Source organism: Conger conger, chromosome 14 (assembly GCF_963514075.1).
Source record: "Conger conger chromosome 14, fConCon1.1, whole genome shotgun sequence".
Taxonomy (NCBI): Eukaryota; Metazoa; Chordata; class Actinopteri; order Anguilliformes; family Congridae; genus Conger; species Conger conger.
This window is the reverse complement of record NC_083773.1, coordinates 15,020,591-15,040,683: the sequence shown is the minus strand read 5'-3', so window position 1 is coordinate 15,040,683 and position 20,093 is coordinate 15,020,591. Positions and strand designations below refer to the sequence as shown.

The window sequence follows — 20,093 nt, the reverse complement described above, 5'->3', positions numbered from 1 at the left end:
TACCTGGTTAAATATTGACCAGGTACACGCTTGTGTAGGACATGTTCTGTTGTACAGTAATAGGTTATTGCACCACAGTTAAAAAGAGTTACTGTCTCTTATGACATAACCATTCAATAAAGTTCCAAGCAGTGCAATCTTTCCATATGACAAGGTGAGAAATGTATTAGAATTTTATTAAAAGTTGTACTGACATGTATTAAAATTTTACTGAAAATGCGTACGTGCACTTTTCAAGCAAGTGGTAAAATATCGGAAAAGGAAAACCATAAATGACGCGTAATTACATATTTAATCATTTTATTCCGATTATTAAGACCTCAAAAACAGTCCTTTATGCTAGATCTCACAAATAATCACAAAGTGCAGAGGCGGTGAGATAGGGAAGGAGAGCTCTCCTGGCGTGAAGCCCTTTCAGCGGTCTCTGGTGCCACAGGAAGCAGCACAGGGGAGGTGTGGCTTCCACTGAGGATATAGAACTCTAGCTGTACGCTTGTAGCATGACCTAGAATGGCTCAACCCCACATAGGTTAAGGATGCTGCTGCCATTTCTACTAATGTCCATATGCGTACAGTTTCATGACAGACTTGCAAGCTTACAAGTCCTAAATCAGTCACTACAACACAAGTGGCCACTGCAATAACTGCTGTCTGAGAGCACAGCGAAGGGGAGATAAGAAGGGTGATGAGGAAAAGATGAACAAATAATGTCAAATTACTCATTTATTACTCCATAAAATAATTAAGCGCTCCGTTTCAAAATAAAAGGCTTGTTGTTGAGTGCTACAGCTACTAAGATTAATATTTGCAGTAAGACATACAGATAGTCATTGGTCTGCTGAACTACACGTGGAAGGGGGCAGAGATTCACTGTATAGTAATAAATAACAGTATTGCTTGCGTGTATCCTCTATGAAGACTAATCCATGACACAGGTGCACATTTTAAAGGCCCCATTCAACCCCTTGATAACAAGTCCCACACCGCAACAGAAAATTCAAAATAACTGGAAACAAGAAAAAATAAAAACAAAAAAACCCCACAATTTTCATGTCCACTCTAAAAGCATAAAATAAAAACAAGACTGGAATGGAGAGGCACACAACGTGTGTGCATAGTAAAAAATGTTAATAAAGTTCCCATCACAGTTGTAAAGGTCCTGGTGAGATGAGATTCTCAGTTATTGTTCTCAAGTAGCTACATTCTTTGGAACATATTCATAAGCACATTACTTGGTCATTCTGATTCCAGCAAGTCTTTAAAACTGCTCCCCATGGTGCCTGCTTGTTTGCTTTGCTTTCCTTGTTCTCGCCCAAAATAACCAGCGGGGTATTTCTGATATGTTTGCATGGTAGCCTGTTACAGTGACGGGTCACAACTTAAAGGCAAAACTTGTTCAGCCCTCAAAATGTGGGCACAGCAATGATAACTACTTAAACTATTATACATCATTAAGAATTTTCAATATCGTTATTCTTTTTATATTTTATTAAATTCATTTTAATTTAGACATTAGCGATACTTCTCTCCCATACCCTGATCATTGAGAAGCTGAAATGGTTGACTATTAGCTAGGAAGCAGATTAAATCTAAACACTGACCCAGCCTGCAACCGTAACCAACGGTGAGCCGTGATTGAGTCGGCACACACAGACCAAAAAACGGCATGAATGCCCATGATCAGCAGGTGCGCAATCGAGCCAGTCTATAGAGCTTGTTTTGATTGGACCTCAGCTCCAGTTGGGTCGCGCTCAAGGCTGTAGTTTTGCAGCTTGAACAGCATTGGGTGTGCGTTTCCTAACATGGCGGGAGGATGGTTCGGAGCTCAGTATGTCTGCGGATTGAGGATGAAGAGACGGTCTTCCTCTTTCCTGATCCACTTCAGCAGCTTATTGATGGTGGACACAGCCAGAGCCTTCGTCCCCAGAGGGCTGAAGCAGAGGTAGAGCTCAAAGCCACTCGTTACCTGGGGGAAAAGAACAATCAAAGCTGATTTAGCCCTCTAAGGAAACCTAGTCAGTGAGAGAGGTTCAGTAAATACTGCCCATCTGTTTGCACTTCCTCAACATGCGGTCATACATCTTTTAAAAGGAATACACTAACATTTGGGGAAATATATACCTCTTTTTCCCCAACTTACCAAGAGGAGATGTTCAATTTAATTTTCATTTTTGTGCACGCACTGGCTCAGTTTCTATGTTAGCACAAGTGCTAGCTTAGCATAAAGACTTGAAGCCTATAGGAGTCAGTAACCTACCTCACTAATAATGATGAAATAGACCTTACAGCAACTCTGAAGCCGTCTTATTTACACAAGGTATCATGTGTATTTGAAATACATGCGCGGGAAAAAAATAGCAAGAACGAGAGACGTTGTTTTCGCAGAAGTTAGACGGTTGGAACTAACCGCTGAACACACATGCATCCTCCATTCTTCCGCTGGTTGAGCGCAGTGATCCGCGCATTTTCTGAAGCTAGAGCTACTACATTCTTCACTACACTGGGCCATTTCGGATCACAAAGGACTCTCCCAGAAACAATCTCTCCACTCTGAGTAAATTGGTTTCACCCAGGAGTTTAGTCCCCAACCACCCCGCCCCCCCCCACCCAATTCTCAGTGCAATGGGCTCACCAAGGCCAGCAGGTTCTCCTTGTCAGCACAACGGTAGATGGAGCGTAGCGGGCGTGTCGGGTGATGCATTCTACTGTGCAAATACTGGTACAGTCTCATGAGCCTCTCCTGCTCCTCCTCACACTGGTATGGAATGGGAATCTCAGGGCTGAGGAAAGAGCAAACGTAAAGCAGAGCAAACGTAAAGCAAAGCAAACAAAAAAGAGAGAAAAAAGTGTGGAAAGCAGGGAAATAATATATATATAAATAATATAGTTAAGAGTGAGAGAGTGAAAGAGAGAGAGAGAAAGACAAAGAGAGAATGCATAAACACTCACCTGGTGTAAAGCCCGGAGCTCTTGCTCTTGTACACAAAGTGGCGCAGTTCGGGGATGCCCACCTGGGCCACGGGGTAGCTGGGGGCCTGCAGCGCCTCCTGCAGGGCCTGGTAGGCGCTACGGCGACGCAGGCGCTCCAGGAAGCGGCGCTTGCAGTCGGACAGGTTGAAGAAGTCCTCCCGGTCCGTGGACACCAGGATGAGGCAGAGCTCCGAGGCGGGCTCCAGGTAGGAGATGTGGGCGTGGAAGAAGCCGGCCGTGTTGAACTTGGGCAGGCAGATGGGCGTCCAGCCCTCGCCCTCGCGGAAGGACGAGGACGAGCCCACCAGGTTGAAGAGCAGGTGCAGGTCCATGTGGTGCAGGACCTGGTCCTTCTTGCGTACCAGCGTCACCAGCCTGCTGCCCGCCAGCAGGATGGAGAACACCAGGCTCTTGGCCTTGGCCGCCTGCAGGCTGGAGGAGATGGTGTCTCGGGTGGAGCTGGGGAGCGGGAGGCAGGTGACGGCGCTCAGGAGCAGGCCCGGGTCCCGGTCCAGAAGCCGGAGCAGGTTGTCGGTCAGGTGCTCGGAGCCGGCCAGCAGCCGGCGGAGGTCGTAGTTCTGCTTGAGCTGGAAGACGTGGGTGAGCTGGGTGAGAGTGAGCAGGCTGATGATCTGGTAGTAGATGTACAGCAGCTCGCGCGTCAGCTCCCGCTCAGACTGGCGGGTTCGAGATACTCCCACCAGGACCAGGGGGCTCTTGCGCAGGAACACCACTTTATAGCCCTCTGTGAGGAAAGGTAGAATTTCAGGTCAAGACTGTTTTTCCTCAAAGAAATTAAATAACAACCAGGGAAGGTGCCTGGAAATGCTAGGCAGTGCTATAAAACATCGATATTTACTGTATTTCCAGCTCAGAGTTCCAGCTTGAGTCCCATTTTTCAAGTGAAATTCTGATTAAAAAAAAAAAAAGCATTCTGCATCTACACCTGCAGTGGTCTTCCATGACCGATGTCCTTGTTTTCATTAATGGAACATAAATTACTGAAAAGTGAAACCAGAAGCTACTAAAAATGATGGGCAGCTGGTTTTCTGATTTTAGATTTAGGCAGTGTTTGTTTTTTTTATATGCAGAAAATATGCAATAAATCTGCATCAAGCGATGACATTACCCTCTAGAGATTATGATAAGATCTATGTTTACCCCGCAACTGCCTGCCAAATACACAGTTTATTCAAGAGACAAAGAGAATGTGGAGATAAACAGAATCTGGTGACAAAGAGAAGCCTGGAATAAGTCTGGTGCTCTGACCGTGACCCCCAGGAACAGATACTTCACAGCCTTGGAGAATGCACTGTCATTCATTTTGAGAACTGATGTAGCCTAATCAGCATATTTAACTGAATTCATGGCAACCTACCACTGCAGAAAACAACTGAAATTTAGAGAACTGAGAGCCTACATGGTCCGCTTACAAGCCAAAATATCAGCAGGTCAAATCCCATTAAGGCAATAAAATGAAATGGACATTCCGAGGCCAGCACTGATGGCTGATTTATCCCCTTCTCTTCCACAGTAACTCCCAACAGTCTAACAGCCATCTCATTATCACAAGCTGAGGGGTTGCTACAGCATACTGTTCACTGGTGTACTGAGGCAGACAGACTAAATCCCTCTCACCCCAATCTATCATATCAGAACCGGTCTGCTCCTTGGCCCCGCCCCTCACCTGCGTGGATGGAGCGGATGATGTTTTTTCCCGCCTCCACGAAGGAGACCAGCGCCATCATGACGCCCATGGTGCTGGAGAGCGCCTCCTCTGTGCCGTAGCGGGAGTAGATGGGCTTCCCCGCCTCACTCAGCACAAACACGTGTTTCCTGTGACTCCTCCACCCCTCGCTGTTAATGTCCTCCTCCTTCACCCTGCCCCCGCCTGGCTGCACCTCCTCCTCCTGCTGTCCCTGCGTCTCCTCGCGCTCTTCTCCTTCGGCCCTGGGCTTCTCCACCTCCAGGCCTCTTTCTGAGCCGTCTCCCCCCTCCTGCACCTGCACCTCCTCCTCCTCTTGCTCCCCATCTGCAGTCAGGTCCTCAAAAGACTGCGCGTGGACAAACATGGCGCTGTCTAGTCCGGCTCCTGAAGAAGGGAGGACACACAATCACAGTGTAAGAGAACCCTAATCTAACACACAGGAACCCTGACAGAACCCAGACACAACACTGACAAAATGCTACAAATGTATTTGTATTTACTAAAGTATTTGCTGTAATGCTGTGAAAGAGATACTGTGGCAGCAGCTTGCTGTAGAATATGAGGCCACGTGCATACCACTTACTACCAGTGCTAAAGTACTAGACAGATAGATAGATAGATACTTTATTCATCCCAAGGGAAATTTTAGGCATTCAGTAGCTTATACATACACATATATACACACATATCTCACACATAAAGATCAAAAGTTAAAAAATCTGAAATAAGGTGCTATGTTAAGTTAAATAAATGTGCAATCAAATAAATGTGCAATCGTGGTAGTGCAAAAAGTACAAAGTAAACAGTAAACAGTAGACAGCATGATGTGGCGGAAGGAGCAGAAAGAGACTCATGGTGAAATCCAGTTATCTCCTCCCGGTTTGTGTATTGTATAAATGAATGGCCCATGGAACAAAGGACCTTCTTGACCTGTCTGTTGAGCATGTCAGAGACAGGAGTCAGTACTACATTATGAATTGAGGAAGCAGCCATAGAAATGACTGTTTCACACTCGCTCACAAGAACAGCTTTCTAAGAAATGAAAGGTGGTAATCATTTTTTTCTGTTGAAGAGCAAAGGGGTAAGAACGGCCGTTACAACCACTAAACTTTTGTATCTTCCGGAACGGTGAATATATCCCCGATGCAGCCAGAACACTCTAAAGGACAACACTCTTCTCTGTGCCAGCAACCACAGGGGGAAAGATATAAACACAGCTGGGTCACGATGCCTTCGTTTCATGACTAAGATATCTTGGCTGAAGCATTTGACAGGGTTATGGAGGTTCATGGTTATTCTGTTTCCAGCCACAGAGTGAGAAAGTAAAGAGCAGTGACATCCTATTAGTCATCTCCAGTAATATTCCATGGCTGCCTTTTGCATCCTGTTTTGACAATTCATTTCAATGACATTTTTAATTTGAATCTGACACGTTGGAAATCCCTTTAGCAGCCAAGCCAGCCGAAGAATACAATAATTATGACATATATGCCACTTTGAATACTGTATGACATGGTGTGTAGCATCCACTACAGCAAGCATGACAAAGTGCCAAAGCCGTTTTGGCAAAAGCACGTCTAGCCTAGAACATACAGGAACCATGTCAACAGGGAAAACCCAGCAGGAACAGCTCTGGATGACAGAGCGCATTCCTGAGGATGACGATGCAAACCGCAGCCGACAGCTACTGAGCAGCTGAAATGGACCGAGGCAGCCAACGCCAGGCTGCATCTCCTCTTGAAAAACATTCCTGTTAACAGCCTTCACTGTCCAATGTGCTCTCATTACCAACTGTGGTTTCCACAATTCCACCAGCGTCATATCGGTTAGCTCTTGCGTCTCTGAACTTCCTCAGTCCTGCCACTTCCTCCTCCTCCAGTGGGGATTTGTCCTGGCTAACCGTGTGTCATTTGTAATGCATAAAAGCCGTAGAAAGACCTTGTCCAAAGGGCGTCATGCTTTCGAGCCAGAGTACACTGGCTTGAAATATGTCATTCATTATGGTAACCAGAAAATAACAATCTGGTCAGAAATATTTGTGTGTGTGTGTGTGTGTGTGTGTGTGTGTGTGTGTGTGTGTTTACTGACAAACGTATCGCTCAATACATACAGTGCAGCTGTAACTATACCACTATACCCATTGATATTCACTTCAGTTATTATTTGGGTTATTGGAGCATTACGAGCATATATACAGTTATTCGGAGCAGCCGTCTCAGGGTTCACGGCAGTTTGCAACACGAACACCCTTAGGGTGTAGCTTACGGTCAGCGCTTTTGCATGTAAACGGGAATATTTAAAGAACATTTGTTTCTAAATAGCCATGTAAACAGCTTATTCGAAAAGTATCTCATTCAGAAAATGGCAATAACCTGAATATTGTGTGCATGTAAACATAGTCAGTGTTACTACAAAGGGTAAATTAACACCAATGACAACATTTACATGCACACAATATTCCAGTTATTGCCATTATTCCAAATAAGCCATTATTCGGTTAACATGGCTACTGAGGAATGAATGTTCTTTTAATATTCCTGTTTAAATGCAGCCACGCATAATCCAATTAAACATAAAATTGCCACTGCCAAGGCAATGTCCCTCCCTCTTTATTACCATTCAACATTTTTGAAAGTAGTATAATTTCTCTCTCCATCCAAAAATAGTCTTTTTTGCAGGGCCTTCCATCCTTGTGCCCTGTAAACTGCTAACTGTTTAGCTCATCGTAAAACATGCCACACACATAGTAAAAGAAGCAATGTAAACATAGTAAAACAAGGAATGTGTAGCCTTGTACAGCAGTATTGACCGTAAACAAGCCTTATGCGTTGCAAACTGTTGTGAAAACCCTGACTGAGAAGGACATTCCGAATAAGCTATATACTCTATATACGTGCCAAAACAGCACTACAATAACCCAAATAATATTGGTATATGCCATGTCTTAAACTGAATATGACATTTGGAATATTCTTGCCATTTCATCCGAATATGCCATTTCCATGACCCATGTTGTAGTCGGGATATTGTCCTATTCTCAATAATGTGAGAATATGAGAGTGCATGTAAACACAGCCATTGATGAATGACTATTTCCTGTAAAGAAGAGGTATGTGCGAAACCTTTATTTATTTATAAAAAAAAATTAATCAGATGCTTTTTTTTTTCTATTTCAAAACAATAAAGAAAATGCAGTTATGAAAAATGATCAGTGTACTATGGAGCATTGGCAAGTTGAGGTAAGCACATGTAAAATAACCTGGCTTTGCCAGGTGAACACCAACAGGCAGATTCTGCTCTTTGGTTACTGCTGGAAAACAGGCATCAGGCAGTACTCACTATTTGGGATTTAGCCTGACTTCCCTTATTAGTTCTATTAGCATCTTCGGATGACATCTTTTGTGAGTAGTGAGTTAGATTGATCTCAGCTGCTGCTTTCTAGTATGTGTACTTACAAAGAGGCAACTCTTTTTTTCCCATTTCAACCTCATTAATGGAAGTTATGTTTAAGTTTCCATAAACGCCGGAGGGAAAGTTCATAGATCTTGTGACAGAATTTAGTGAGAGACAGATTGACGTCAACGAAATCTGAAGAGTATGATTTTGCCATTTGCTTAGTTTCTCTGAGCTGTGCGGCGCTGCCAGTTCAGTTTCGCATTGGTGTGGAAACTTAGACTTTAAGGCAGCTTGCGTGCCAGTACCACAGCACAGACAGCAAGAGCCCCGTAGTGTAACATCCAACGAGTCACAGCTAGCCAGGCGCTGGATGAGTCAGTCACCATTCACATCTCATTTGATGAACAGTCAAATAAGGTGAACATCTCTCTCATAATAATCCCAGAGCAATAGGACATTCACACATATAAAAAAACTGCAATTATGACAGCCTTAAACCTTAAACCCACATGCACTTAAATATGAATATAAAATGACAAGTGGAAACTGAATATTTAATATGTAAACCTTCCAATACATAACTGTCCTAAAAACAATTAATTGCATTTGATGTATACATATATGGCTTGTATAACTGAAATTATATATGAATTTATAGACTTTAGATATCTTATGAGTGTCATGATTATCGGGTTATGGGCCAGCAGCCAAGCTAAGAAAGCTAGTTTATACTTTCCAGTTATGTATACTAAAACACAGTCTGCAGGAGTTTTTTAACATTAAAAGCTTTCCTCAATAGTACAGCAGTAGGGGTTAATTTGCAATTCAATCTACCACTCTCCAGAATCGCAATAGCTTCTTTTTTATCTTGTAGCTGCAGAGAAGTCTTTACATCATTCCATGTTTCATACTTGTTGATGGAATGATGGAAGTATGGGCTGAAATTATCGAAATACATTCAGCTAGATATGACTTATAAACCAGTTCCCCTGTGACACAGTAAGGCTGCAAGTAGCGAACAAAATCTTTGTGTAGAGACTAGCCATTCCTAAGTAATGTAGACACTGCATTTCCTTAAATATGATAATATCTGTCATATCTGACCTCACCTGCACCTTACTGCCCATAAGCTGTCGTGTATATGGCACCTTGTCCTGGAACATCCAAGGCTGAGGTGTTGGTGAGGTTCCCCAACACCTCAGTGAACCTCATTTTAGTTGGCAACGTGTTTGCATATTAAAAACGTCCCTGTAAAACCCACCTGGTTCTGTCCCCTCCACTAGACCTGGCGTAGGACTGTCTGACCTGTCACGGCGCAGACGGTCAACAGGGGCTAGGCTGCCGTTCTCCAACGGCACACTGTTATTGTGCACGTCGGCCTCCATCACTGTATCTGGCTTCAGAGGCAAACACCTGGGAGAACAGAATCATGTACCAATAATATTAAAACTTCGCAGTGGTCTGAATGCCTAGAAATAGCTATGTTTTCTCCTTGAACCAAGAGGACATTGTGAGGTTAGTCAGTTATGCTCATTTGCGCGACATATGCATGAATTTGTAGTTGGACAGCCAGTTAGTTAACGTTGGCGACAAACCGTAGTAAGGCAGCTTACTTTTCTTACTCTGCTTCAGAGGTGTCAACGTTAAAAACAGCTAACATGAGTGACTTAAACGACTACTGTATACTACGTTATACTGTTCACTGTAAATTATACTGATAACGTTACTAGCGTGAGCTATGTTAATGGCAAGTTGTTAAATTAAAACGCAAAATAGATGGCTTGAGATTGCCCATTACAGTAAGTATTTGGTGGCCACCGTATGTGCTGACGTTAGGCTTTATGGCGAGTTAACTTGGTTTGCTATTTAACGTTACATGCAGCGCTTGTGTAGAAAATATGTCCGCTAACTAGCTACGTAGCTAATCCTGGACGAAGTTCACTCGCAAATGAATCAAATCCCGTGACAAGCGTCGCTAGCTTGCTAGCTATCAACATTTCGGCAACAGATTTAGCTAGCTAGCTAACTTACGTTTGTTCTTTGCAAGAATTCATTTTGAAATTGCGCTTCTACGACGATTTTGAAAGCATCACTGATAACTCTTCGTTATAGCAGAATTATTTTTGTTTACGAACCTTTCAATGATCCAAGCCTAAGAAGAGCATGTTCAGATTTTTTTTTTTTTTTACTTGCCCTGGTTGTAAAGAGGAACCCGATCCCTGTCACAGAGGTCACCTCAGTGAAATAAAGAAGGCATGGAATTGTGGGACGTAGAGTTTTCCCTCCATGGCATTCAATGCCTTGTCACTCACTCGTGTTCCTTCTCTTTTTGCATTCCTGGTCCTGGCAATACTCGGGTCAGCTCATGCTCAAGCGCATAATGTTGTTATAAAGTCTTTGTGCTGCACATACGCTCAGTGAGTCATGTATTAGGTAGACCTGTAGACCAGCGTGTTAATTCAAATATTTAATCAGCCAATCATGTGGCAGCTACTAAATGTATAAAAGCATACGGACGTGATCAAGAGGTTCAGCTGTTGTTCAGAACAAATGTCAGAATTGGGAGGAAATGTGATCTAAGTGAATTTGTCCATGGAATGATTGTTGGTGCCAGACAGGGTGGTTTGAGTATCTCAGAAACTGCTGATCATCTGTGATTTGATAATGAGAGAGGTCAGAGGAGAAGGGCTAGACTGGTCGAAGCTAACAGGAAGGTGACAGTAACGCAAATAGCCACACATTACAACAGTGGTGTGCAGAAGAGCATCTTTGAACACACAATGCATCAAACCTCCAAGTGGAGGCTACAGCAGCAGAAGAAAAAGAAAAAAAATAACCCTAAGAAATACCTAATAAAGTGCTACCTGAGTGTATATCTTAATAAATAGCGCTTATGTCTATTTCAGTGAAAATGCAAGGCCATAAATCAGAACCACAGCGCTGCCAACCAGCACAGTACAACAAGAAAATACCTAGATCAGTGGTTCTCAAACTCGGTCCTGGGTATGATTTCATTCCAGCCACAATTGCAATCCTAGAATTATAAATTATAAATGATAAATGGTTAATTTGTCTTAATTACTCTCAATGCTTTGAGGGATTATTTACCCACTTTAGTTGCGTTACGTCAGAAATATCTATTCATGCCATAAAGAATAAAAAATCTGCTTTCTTTTAATAAGATTGACTAAAAATGAGATAATTTAAACCCATGTGTTCAACCGCCTTAATCAATCAAGATATTGTCTGCACCAAGAAGCCAAAAAAATATATATTTTTAAAGAAGGGCATTGTTCACATTCAAGCTAAATACTGCCGTACTTCCATAACATAAGCGTTGCAGCTAGCTCGGTCAGAAAATATACGACGTTATATCTCTCATTTTCCTCAGTCTCCAAGAAGCGAATTTTGGTCCCTCCAGGCCCCCGTCGTTGTATAAATTGTACGCGATTACGTTTGAACTGAGCGCGGCACAGCAAAGCTCTTACCAAAACAGCTAGGATAGGTTTTGTATATAGCTAGTTATTTGTGCAAAAACAAAACTACGATATTAACGTGGGAAGACATGAAGGGGAGATTTGAAGAGCAAAGTTAAAACCCAAAGAGTCATCTGTGCGTATATAGTAACATTTGTAGTATTGCTAACAAGCTGTCTTTCAATCGTGTAACGTAGCTAATCAGTTAGCTTGCTCGCTACAATAGAGAGATTGCACATTATTCGTTAGATAACTAACCGGTTATGTTTCGCACTGCTAATAATGCTTTTCCCTGATCAGGTGTGTTCACGAACAATGCCAATTCGAGCCTACTGCACAATCTGTTCGGATTTCTTCGATCACTCTAAAGATGTGGCAGCCATTCACTGTGGCCATACCTTCCATTATGAATGGTAAGTGGATGCTTTCACACCTGCATTGTTTCGTCTTAACGCTTTTTTGAGCTAATTTTGGATTTTTTTTTACTGTGTAAAAGATGTGAAAGTTGGTGTGTGAGTTGAGCACTCCAATTTTGTATATTACGAACATCCAAAACCGTAGCCTCATTGGATTAGTCATTCGAGAGATACTGATTTGGAGCATCATACCTTTAGCATTAAAGCAGGGGAAAAACCTGCGGGCATGTAGTCTGGCACAATGTTCTGTCAAATGTCCAGTAGCAACTGTCAACTTATCTGATTCACTGACATGAATCAGCAATTAAATTATTGAAACTTTTAGACAATTGATTGAGTACTATTTCTCACAACTTGCTGTTGCCTCTGGTCCGTCAGTACTTTTTGCAAATACAAGAATAGCTACTCTTTCTATGTCTAGCAATATAGGGATGAGTTAAATGTCCATATTGCTAAATGTTTTTCGTTGTTGGTGTTTCAGTCTTCTCCAGTGGTTCCAGACAGCCCCTAATAAAACCTGTCCACAGTGCCGAAAACAGGTATTCAACTGAATTTCATGTTCTCCTTAATTTTTTTATGCTGTTTGTGATCGCGCGTTCACCCTCATATGTGTGTGGTATTCTTTTGTGATCCCCAAACACCCATTCATAGGTCAGCACCAGGCATATCATCAACAAGCTGTTCTTTGACTTGGGAGGAGAGGAGGAGAGTTCGGCTGTGGACCCAGAGAGTTTGCAGGTATTGCTGGCGTTTTCATTCTTCTTAAAGGGGCAGTTCACCCAAAGATTTTAAAGTATGATTCAATTTGCCCGGTGTACTATCTCTCTATCCATCCAGATAACTTGTCAAATCTCAGAGAAAAGTTCTGTTTTGTGTTGCTGTGCTGTAGATTGTGAAACTGCAGTCCTACATCCGCATCTAAGCCGTGCACTTCATTGGAATCCCCTGCTCACTCCCCACACCAGTAATTTTTTAAATTTATGTTTATCTTGTTCTGTTTTTCAGAATGAACTTGATAGACTGAAAGTGCTCCTTAGTGCCAAAGGTAAGACAAAGTACAGCTTTTAACACATTTACTGGATGAAAAGTATGCTGAAGCCAAGTTCCCTTCAGATGTGTTTAAGGAATGCAGTGTCTGTGCGTTTACCTTCATTCTCTGTTTCAGAAAAAGACTGGCGGGAACAACATAAGCTTGTAAAGGCCTTGAAGGAGACTGTGGACAGGCAGAAAGTGGATCTGGTGACTGTGAAGAAGGAGATAATAGACAAGGAGACCATCTGCTCAGCATTGCGGGTAACCACTGTCACCTGCAGTCAGGCTGAAATAGAAATGCTCTTTCTCTGCTGTATCATAACGATGGGGATAGAGATGGTATAGAATTTGTCAGGGGTTGGACTTGATCTTGGTGTGTGTGCTATTTACGCCTTTCAGAAGCAGATGAAGTTCATGCAAAACCAGCAGGATGAGGTGCAGTCTGCTAAGGAAGAGGCCCAACGCATGAGGACCAAGTTGAAAACCTACGAGAGGTACAGATACTTTGTACATTTAAAGGAGGTTTGAGGTCTGGCCTTGAACAATCGCTATTTTTTAAAGCCTACTATTATGATAGCCCTGCTTTGACAAAGCCATGACAATTTCATTCTGTTGCTGACCCATCGCAGACCACTAAAAGCACCATAATCCATAGTAATATATTTGAAGATTTGTGTGGTAGCAGTGTGAAAGTGTATGGTGTAATTTGAGGTCCTGCTCCTGAAGTCCTTTACTGCATGTCACTCATGCGGTCACAAGTTTGAGGCTCACGGTCAAAATGTTGCAGCCTTATGTGCCTGTGTAGTTTCTCATTCTGTTTTGTTATTGGCTTGTGTGTGTCCAGTCTGAACCTGGTTCTGCAGGGACACCGTGAAGAGGTGGAGGCTATGATCACAGACATGGGGGTGGGCCATTCTGCTGTGGAGCAGCTCTCCATCTACTGCATCTCTCTGAAGAAGTAAGAGCTGCAGGCCCTTTACTGCCATCGCTACTCCAGATGCGGGCCCAGATACCTGGTTCCTCCTCTGATTCGCTCATGCGCTTTCAAACTTCAAATCACTTCTTTCTTTTTTTTTTTTTTTTTTTGCTATCTTTTCACCAAACCCTGTAGGACGATGAATATGTGTACTTTTCTCCTTGTTAATGAAAGAAGTAGTGTTGCTCATTATATCGTTTTTTTTCTTTGTTCCCTTCAGGGAGTATGAGAACCTGAAAACCAGCCACAGGTCCTCCAATGACATCTGTGAGAAGCTCAGGAGGGAGTTATTTGCATCCACCAGCAAGGTAAGGCACTCTCAGCTGAGATGGCTGTGCTCTGGCCTGACTGTTTGAAGGGGATGTTTCAGTTACGTGATAGTGTAGAATCTTTCTGAACTTCTCAGTGTTAGTGGTGCTCTTCCTGTGTTAGACGATCATATGTGCTCACTGATTTTGTGCTCTCTCCAGTTGCAGAAAGCCACAGTGGAAATGAGCAGGATGAAAGAGGAGATAAAGGCCATGCAGGAAGACCTGAGTAACTCTGATAAAGAGATCACTGTGAGCTTTTAGTGAAGAGCTCCCAAAGCATGCGCATGGGGACATTTTTAATGGTTTATTTTAATGTAATTCATTCAACAGTAGTGAACAGTTTCAATCCTCAATGGGATTGGAGCTTGTACAGAATGTCATTTCAAAATATATCAGTAAAAGACAATTGTTTTGAAACTGTTACATTTTTACAGACCCAACAAAGGCTTGTTCGTATTGATAGACCTGTCTCTAGTGAATGTAACCAGTTCCTGCTGTGTAAATCTTCTCATATTCTTGCCCATAGTATGGTAGTGTGTTATATGGTAGTTTGTTGTTTTCTGACAGAGCCTAAAGAAGAAGGTGGAGATATTGCAGAAAACGCTGAGCACACCCACTCGCACCAATGAGGCTTTTAGTAGGCTGTTCACTGAGAGGTCTGTGACATTTTAATACAGTGCATCTCTCCACCATGAACAGCTCAGCTTTGCATTATTGGGGGTTTACATAACTGGTGATTAATGTTAGCTAATTATTATTACAGGGGTCTTGTATTTTTTCTATGCACTTTTGTCTCAGGTAAGGTTTGCCATATCCCAGAAAAAAATGTCTGGGCAAGTATGTTTCTTACCAGCTTGCCTGACTGGGCAAATGTAAACCAACTGTAACACTGAGCCCTTTATAAATACCAGTGCAGTAGTTGTGGCATTTCTGAGTGAAAACTGTAAAGTTGGGGTCTGTATTTGGATTTGGGATTCTGCAGGTCAGCAGTGAATGCTGTCCATGATTTTGGTGTGTTAATCAGTCTTGTTCATTCATTAGTAGCTTTCCGATAGCATTGTTGTATAGTGAGCGCTCTCATTGGCTGTCGCTGACCTGCTGAACGTGCGTCTTCCTGGACAGCCCTGTGGCTGTGGAGCTGAGGCAGCCTCGACTTCACCAGCCCCAGGGGAGCGGGGACATCGACCTCAACGTCACCTTCGACGTGTCCACCCCTGAACTGAACAGAAAGCCCAGGAATGTCCCTTCCAAGAAGATGCGGCTGGACCCTGCGGAGTGAGTCTCTTTCAGCAGCCTCTCTGTGTGTGTCGCTTTGTGTGTTCTCTTCTGAGGAGTGTGCTCCATCCGATTTTGTGTGTTTCCTCCAGCTCCTCGTCTTCAGCGCACACCGACCGCTCCTCTGCAGGAAGCAAGGTACAGATTCACTCTGAATCCGGGGAGTAAACACCGGGCAAGGAATGCTATAATATCCCAAATGAATAGTATCAAATCCAACTTCAAACTTGTTTAGTTTTTCATTATTTATTCTTAAACATAGTCCTTGTGTTTTGGGGCTCTCATCTTGTGCTGTTTGACAAATTCACAAAAATTTGACACTGCTTCAAATTCTAACACGGACTTGGTGCTGTGTGATTGTAATTGTGTGTGTGCACCTATCGGCCTGTCTGTCTGTCTGTCCGTTTGTCTGCAGAGCCGTGCCCTGGAAGAGGATGTCCCCATGCAGCCCTTCCTGTGCAACTCCATCCTGTTCAGGAAGAAGACTTTTGGGAGCATGCTGGATCCCCAGCGCAGCAGAGTAGGCGCTGTGAGTCACACTTCCTTTGCTTTCTCCCTCCTGTTCTCCTTCAGGGGTCTGATAAGGGGCACACTTCTGTAAACCTCCCTCCTCCAGGGACATGTCTCTGTCTCCCCCCCGGCTGTCTGTATGGCCCTAATAATTCTTGGAATCTTACAGGTGAGAACTGGCTACGATGGTCTAGGAGGAAGAACCAAATTCATTCAGCCTGTATCCTTATCTGTGACTGTGACATTTGACAACACGTACCTATTTCACCCGCATGGCAATGTGATGGTGCAGGTAGGGACACCCAGCTGCGATGGGACAACAGTGATGCTAAACCTGAATGTTCACAAAGAACTGAAAAGTAACATCTGAAATGTGTGCATAAATAATGGTATTAGGAACTGTAGAACAGTGTGTCTAATTGGTTGGTCTGTGAATTTTGAATGGAGAAATCCTGAGTGGTTTCAGGCCCCTGCTCTGAATGCAGTGTGTTCATATCTGCATTACCCTCATTTCTGGGGAGAGGGCTGTCCGTTTGGTCCTTGACTCTGCTGCTCCTCCAGTCTCCCCTGGCAGAAATCCGGCCTCTGGTGATGAAGGGGAAGAGGAAGAAGGTGACCCGGCCGCCCACTGGCAAGCTGCCTGCCTGTGTCACCACCCTGGACAGCTTCCTGGAGGGAACAGGCCTCGACCATCAGGCCATCAACCACCTCAAGTCTTCAGCTGTGCTAGAGGACAAATCCTAAACAGTCTTGACAAGGGACAGCCCACTGTAGTGATAAAAACAGTGCTCCTCACTCCTGGTCCTGGAGAGCTGCAGGGTGTGCTGGTGTTTGTTCTCGCCTCAATGTCAGCAACCAATTCAGACCCAAGAAGCCAGGTGAGGTGAGTTAACTGTAATTAACTGCTTTAATTGATCAATTAAGTGCTGAGTAATTAAGTAGCCAGTGCACTCTGCGGCTGTCCAGGACTGGGAATGAGGTCTGTCCACTGTGATGGAGGAATAAGGGAGGGGGCAAATCGTGGCTTCCAACAGTGGCCACTAGAAGCCACTCTTTAGCCACGCACAGTTCCTTTGAGATCTGCATTCATCCTGTAGCAGACTGAGGTGAACAAGTGGGGCTTACCCTTAAATTTGTGCACTTGCAGTTTGTCTTTTTTAATGTAGCTGGAAAGTCTTCTGCCTTTAGTGGAAAGAGAGTTTCTCCCACAACACTCAAGCCAGGCACGGTAAGGGAGCTAGGGTGGCCGTTATGGGCTTTAAAGTTGGGGAAGTAGGGAGATGGACATTTTTAGAGCTGTTGTCATGTTCCATAAAAATATATTTTCATCAGGCATTTCATTCTGTGTTACTGTCTGTTACTGCATGCAGTGAGTCAGTGTGCAGGCCAGGCTTGCTCCTAATGTGCTGTGTCACCTTTTTGTATCATCACAGTCCATTTCAATTGCATGAAGTGTAACCGCAATCTGTCTGAATGAATGACGGCTTAGTTCTGCAGGGGATTTACACCATGCTATACACAACTGGTTATTTATTTGTGATTTATAAGAATGTTTTTCCATGTCATTTTAATTTGTGTCTGTCCCTGTAAGAAATCTTGTCTTTATATGTGTGAATTTGAAGATGTGTATGGTCCTTTATGTAATAAACTACAATTTCCACTTCATTGTATGGTGCGCATAGTCTGGGGTTTTGGGTGTTTATACCCGTAGCAAAGCGCATTAATTTCGATTTAGAAGTTTATGTTCATGGAAAGCCTTTAAATCGGTTCACCCAGGGAATCTCGCAATGAATGCGCTGACAGATTGCCCAAGTGTCCTACAGAGGGCATTGTATGTAAAGCAATTGCAGTAGAGTACAGCCTTTCATCATGGGTGTACTTGTATAAAGTGGCCAGTAGGGGAGGCCATCTGCACAGCTGTGCTGTGTTTTCTGAAAGTGCCACATCTGGGCACAGTTCAGATAGCAATTTGGTGTGTTGGTAATGAGACAGGAAATGCTTCTGAGTCAGGTGGTATTTCCTGTTGATGTTTTGGTCCAGGGTGTGACTAGTGACCTCTGCATTGATGGCGTGTTATTTTGAGTTTCTATTGATTATCACTAGATCTTATATTCTAGCTCATTGTGATGGTTGCAAGCCAAGTCTTCAGTCTAAGCAGTTTCACTGCTAGAGATGAAGTATTTACCGGACCTCCAACCATTTTAAGACACGGCTTGAACGTGAACTGAAGTGATGGAATACGAAGGCTGTAAAAATGCATGTACTTTATTTTATGCTGCGTCACCACAAGCTTTGGATGACGAATGCATGCTTATTTACATTTTTAGGCCGGGTCTTGACCGAACCAAAATGCTAAACTTTGAACCATGGCATGTATGAGGAGCTGCAAAACTTATTAAAATATTTTGTAGCCTTCCCAAGGCAAATCTCCCAAGTGTTTATTTTTATTCTCTGTGGCCATACATCCCAGTAAGGATGGAGAGCTGTGGATTCCTGTGTATTCTGCAGTATCCTGAAGGAATCGTCAGGCTGTGCCTTGTGCTTTATATCGGCTAGTTAAGTGAATGGGTGAAAGGTCATTGATAATGGTCAGTGGACAGCAGCGTTTCCCTGCTGTCTCAGGTTGTAAAGAGTGGCCATTTAAAGTGGACACTGACCCATGACTTAGCTAAATTACAGAGGCCTGAATTTTATGGCCGGGTCTGCTGGCCATGTGTGTTGTTTTTGGAAAGCAAAAGCCTTCAATCGTTTTATGGGCAATAGCGCTCCATCCTCTCCTTGCAACTGCTCCCTGATGCCTTGTAAAAAAATGCCCTGTGTATTAATTGCACCATATGTCTCATTCTGATTCTGATTAAATTTAATTTTATAAGGATTTTATCATAAATGTGAATTAAGTGCATGATTAAGTAATGTCAAGCTTGCGACAGATACACTTCTTTAGCGTAGTGCAGAGGGTTCGTGACCTGCCGGACCGGGCTTTGGTGTGGGTCTGTTGGCTGCAGAGCCCTGGGGGCTGGCGGGCTTTGGGTTGCCCTGACACAGGAGATGAGACCGCAGGGGAGGCTGTCATCTGGAGGCTCAGGCTGGACTTGAGGATCCCTCTCTCCACATGGCTCCAGTCCTGCTCCCCTCGCTCTGATGCTGCCTAAACAACAGGCCTTTCCTCTGAAGGATGGGTTTTTGGAAGGACAGCTTCTTGATGCTTTGTTTTTTATTTTTATTTTTTTATTTATTAAATGTATTCATTATTTTTCAAATGCAATATCTTGTAAGTAATGAAACAATATTTCCTAAGCCATAGATTTGATATATATGCATGAACCTTTGATTGGCTAAACTAGGTGTGATTTAGGGATAGTTCAGTTACTCAGGCCCTCTTCCTTTTGGGTCATGCCATGAGTGGGGCAGTTATTCCCTCACCCATGATTTACATTTTTTAGGTGGGGAAATTCTGGCAATATGATGTGATGCAATCAGCTATGATTGACATTGGAATAATGAACATTTCTGTCATTGGGGCAGAAGTGCATTTCAGTTTCTCCCTCCCCTGACCTGTAGCATTCCGTTCTGGACCTCTCCCCAGGCATGTTGTTCTGGAGCGCCACTTGTTTTGAGGGCTTAGTGGAAAAGAATCATTTTATTAATGATTATACTGACTGTGTTCTCTGTCCTAGTATTTCATTCTGGTGCGGAAGGCTTTATTAACACTGAAATTCAATTTGTAATAAAGAACACTTCATCAGAACAAGGCAGGAGGTTATTTGCCTATCTAATCCTTCAGGTAGTGTGGTAGTGTAATCTGCATAGAAAGTCGTATTTTTGACCCGCAGGGTGTTTTTCCTTCAGGTAAGGTATGAAATGGGAGATTGCAGATTCACGTTAATCACACTTGAGCTTCAGTGTGGACCTGTCTACCCAAAGGATTGCTGGGGGGAATCTATCTGATGTGTCATGGAAAGTGACTAAGATCAAAGCATCTCATGTCAATCCTCCACTCACCCCCTGCTGAATGTATTCAAA

At 43.4% G+C, this 20,093-nt stretch overlaps 2 protein-coding genes across 4 annotated transcripts; one reads left to right on the top strand and one right to left on the bottom strand.

Moving 5' to 3' along the window:
- Nucleotides 1–283: 283 nt before the first annotated feature.
- mon1a (MON1 secretory trafficking family member A) lies at nt 284–10,516 on the bottom strand. 3 transcript variants are annotated; one of them, XM_061219888.1, is made up of 6 exons: nt 10,387–10,516; nt 9,336–9,487; nt 4,658–5,062; nt 2,950–3,715; nt 2,633–2,780; nt 284–1,966 (listed from the first exon to the last, which is right to left on the bottom strand). In XM_061219888.1, exons 1-6 carry the CDS (start codon nt 10,407–10,409, stop codon nt 1,826–1,828), a joined length of 1,635 nt encoding a protein of 544 aa, XP_061075872.1. In that variant the 5' UTR covers nt 10,410–10,516; the 3' UTR covers nt 284–1,825. The 3 variants fall into 3 exon arrangements, with proteins under 3 accessions (XP_061075872.1, XP_061075873.1, XP_061075871.1); XM_061219889.1 differs by lacking the exon at nt 10,387–10,516 and adding an exon at nt 10,210–10,329; XM_061219887.1 differs by lacking the exon at nt 10,387–10,516 and adding an exon at nt 10,106–10,244.
- A 1,010-nt stretch (nt 10,517–11,526) lies between these two features.
- On the top strand, nt 11,527–17,735 carry traip (TRAF-interacting protein). The gene is made up of 16 exons (XM_061220171.1): nt 11,527–11,686; nt 11,851–11,963; nt 12,448–12,505; nt 12,618–12,704; nt 12,972–13,011; nt 13,132–13,259; nt 13,398–13,492; nt 13,843–13,956; nt 14,195–14,282; nt 14,445–14,534; nt 14,853–14,941; nt 15,408–15,560; nt 15,653–15,698; nt 15,976–16,089; nt 16,240–16,290; nt 16,632–17,735. The coding sequence occupies exons 2-16, from the start codon at nt 11,866–11,868 to the stop codon at nt 16,812–16,814; spliced, it is 1,434 nt and encodes a 477-aa protein (XP_061076155.1). The 5' UTR covers nt 11,527–11,686; nt 11,851–11,865; the 3' UTR covers nt 16,815–17,735.
- The last annotated feature ends 2,358 nt before the right edge of the window (nt 17,736–20,093 follow it).

Coding starts and splice junctions, on each gene's coding strand:
- mon1a (XM_061219888.1), bottom strand. CDS start 10,409: ATGCAAAAAGAGAAGGAACACGA. Junction 5,063..9,335: donor AGTGGAGGGGACAGAACCAG/GTGGGTTTTACA, acceptor TCCCTTCTTCAG/GAGCCGGACTAGACAGCGCC. Junction 1,967..2,632: donor AGGAGAACCTGCTGGCCTTG/GTGAGCCCATTG, acceptor CTTTTCCCCCAG/GTAACGAGTGGCTTTGAGCT.
- traip (XM_061220171.1), top strand. CDS start 11,866: ATGCCAATTCGAGCCTACTGCACAATCTGTTCGGATTTCTTCGATCAC. Junction 11,964..12,447: donor CATACCTTCCATTATGAATG/GTAAGTGGATGC, acceptor TTGGTGTTTCAG/TCTTCTCCAGTGGTTCCAGA. Junction 12,506..12,617: donor GTCCACAGTGCCGAAAACAG/GTATTCAACTGA, acceptor ACCCATTCATAG/GTCAGCACCAGGCATATCAT.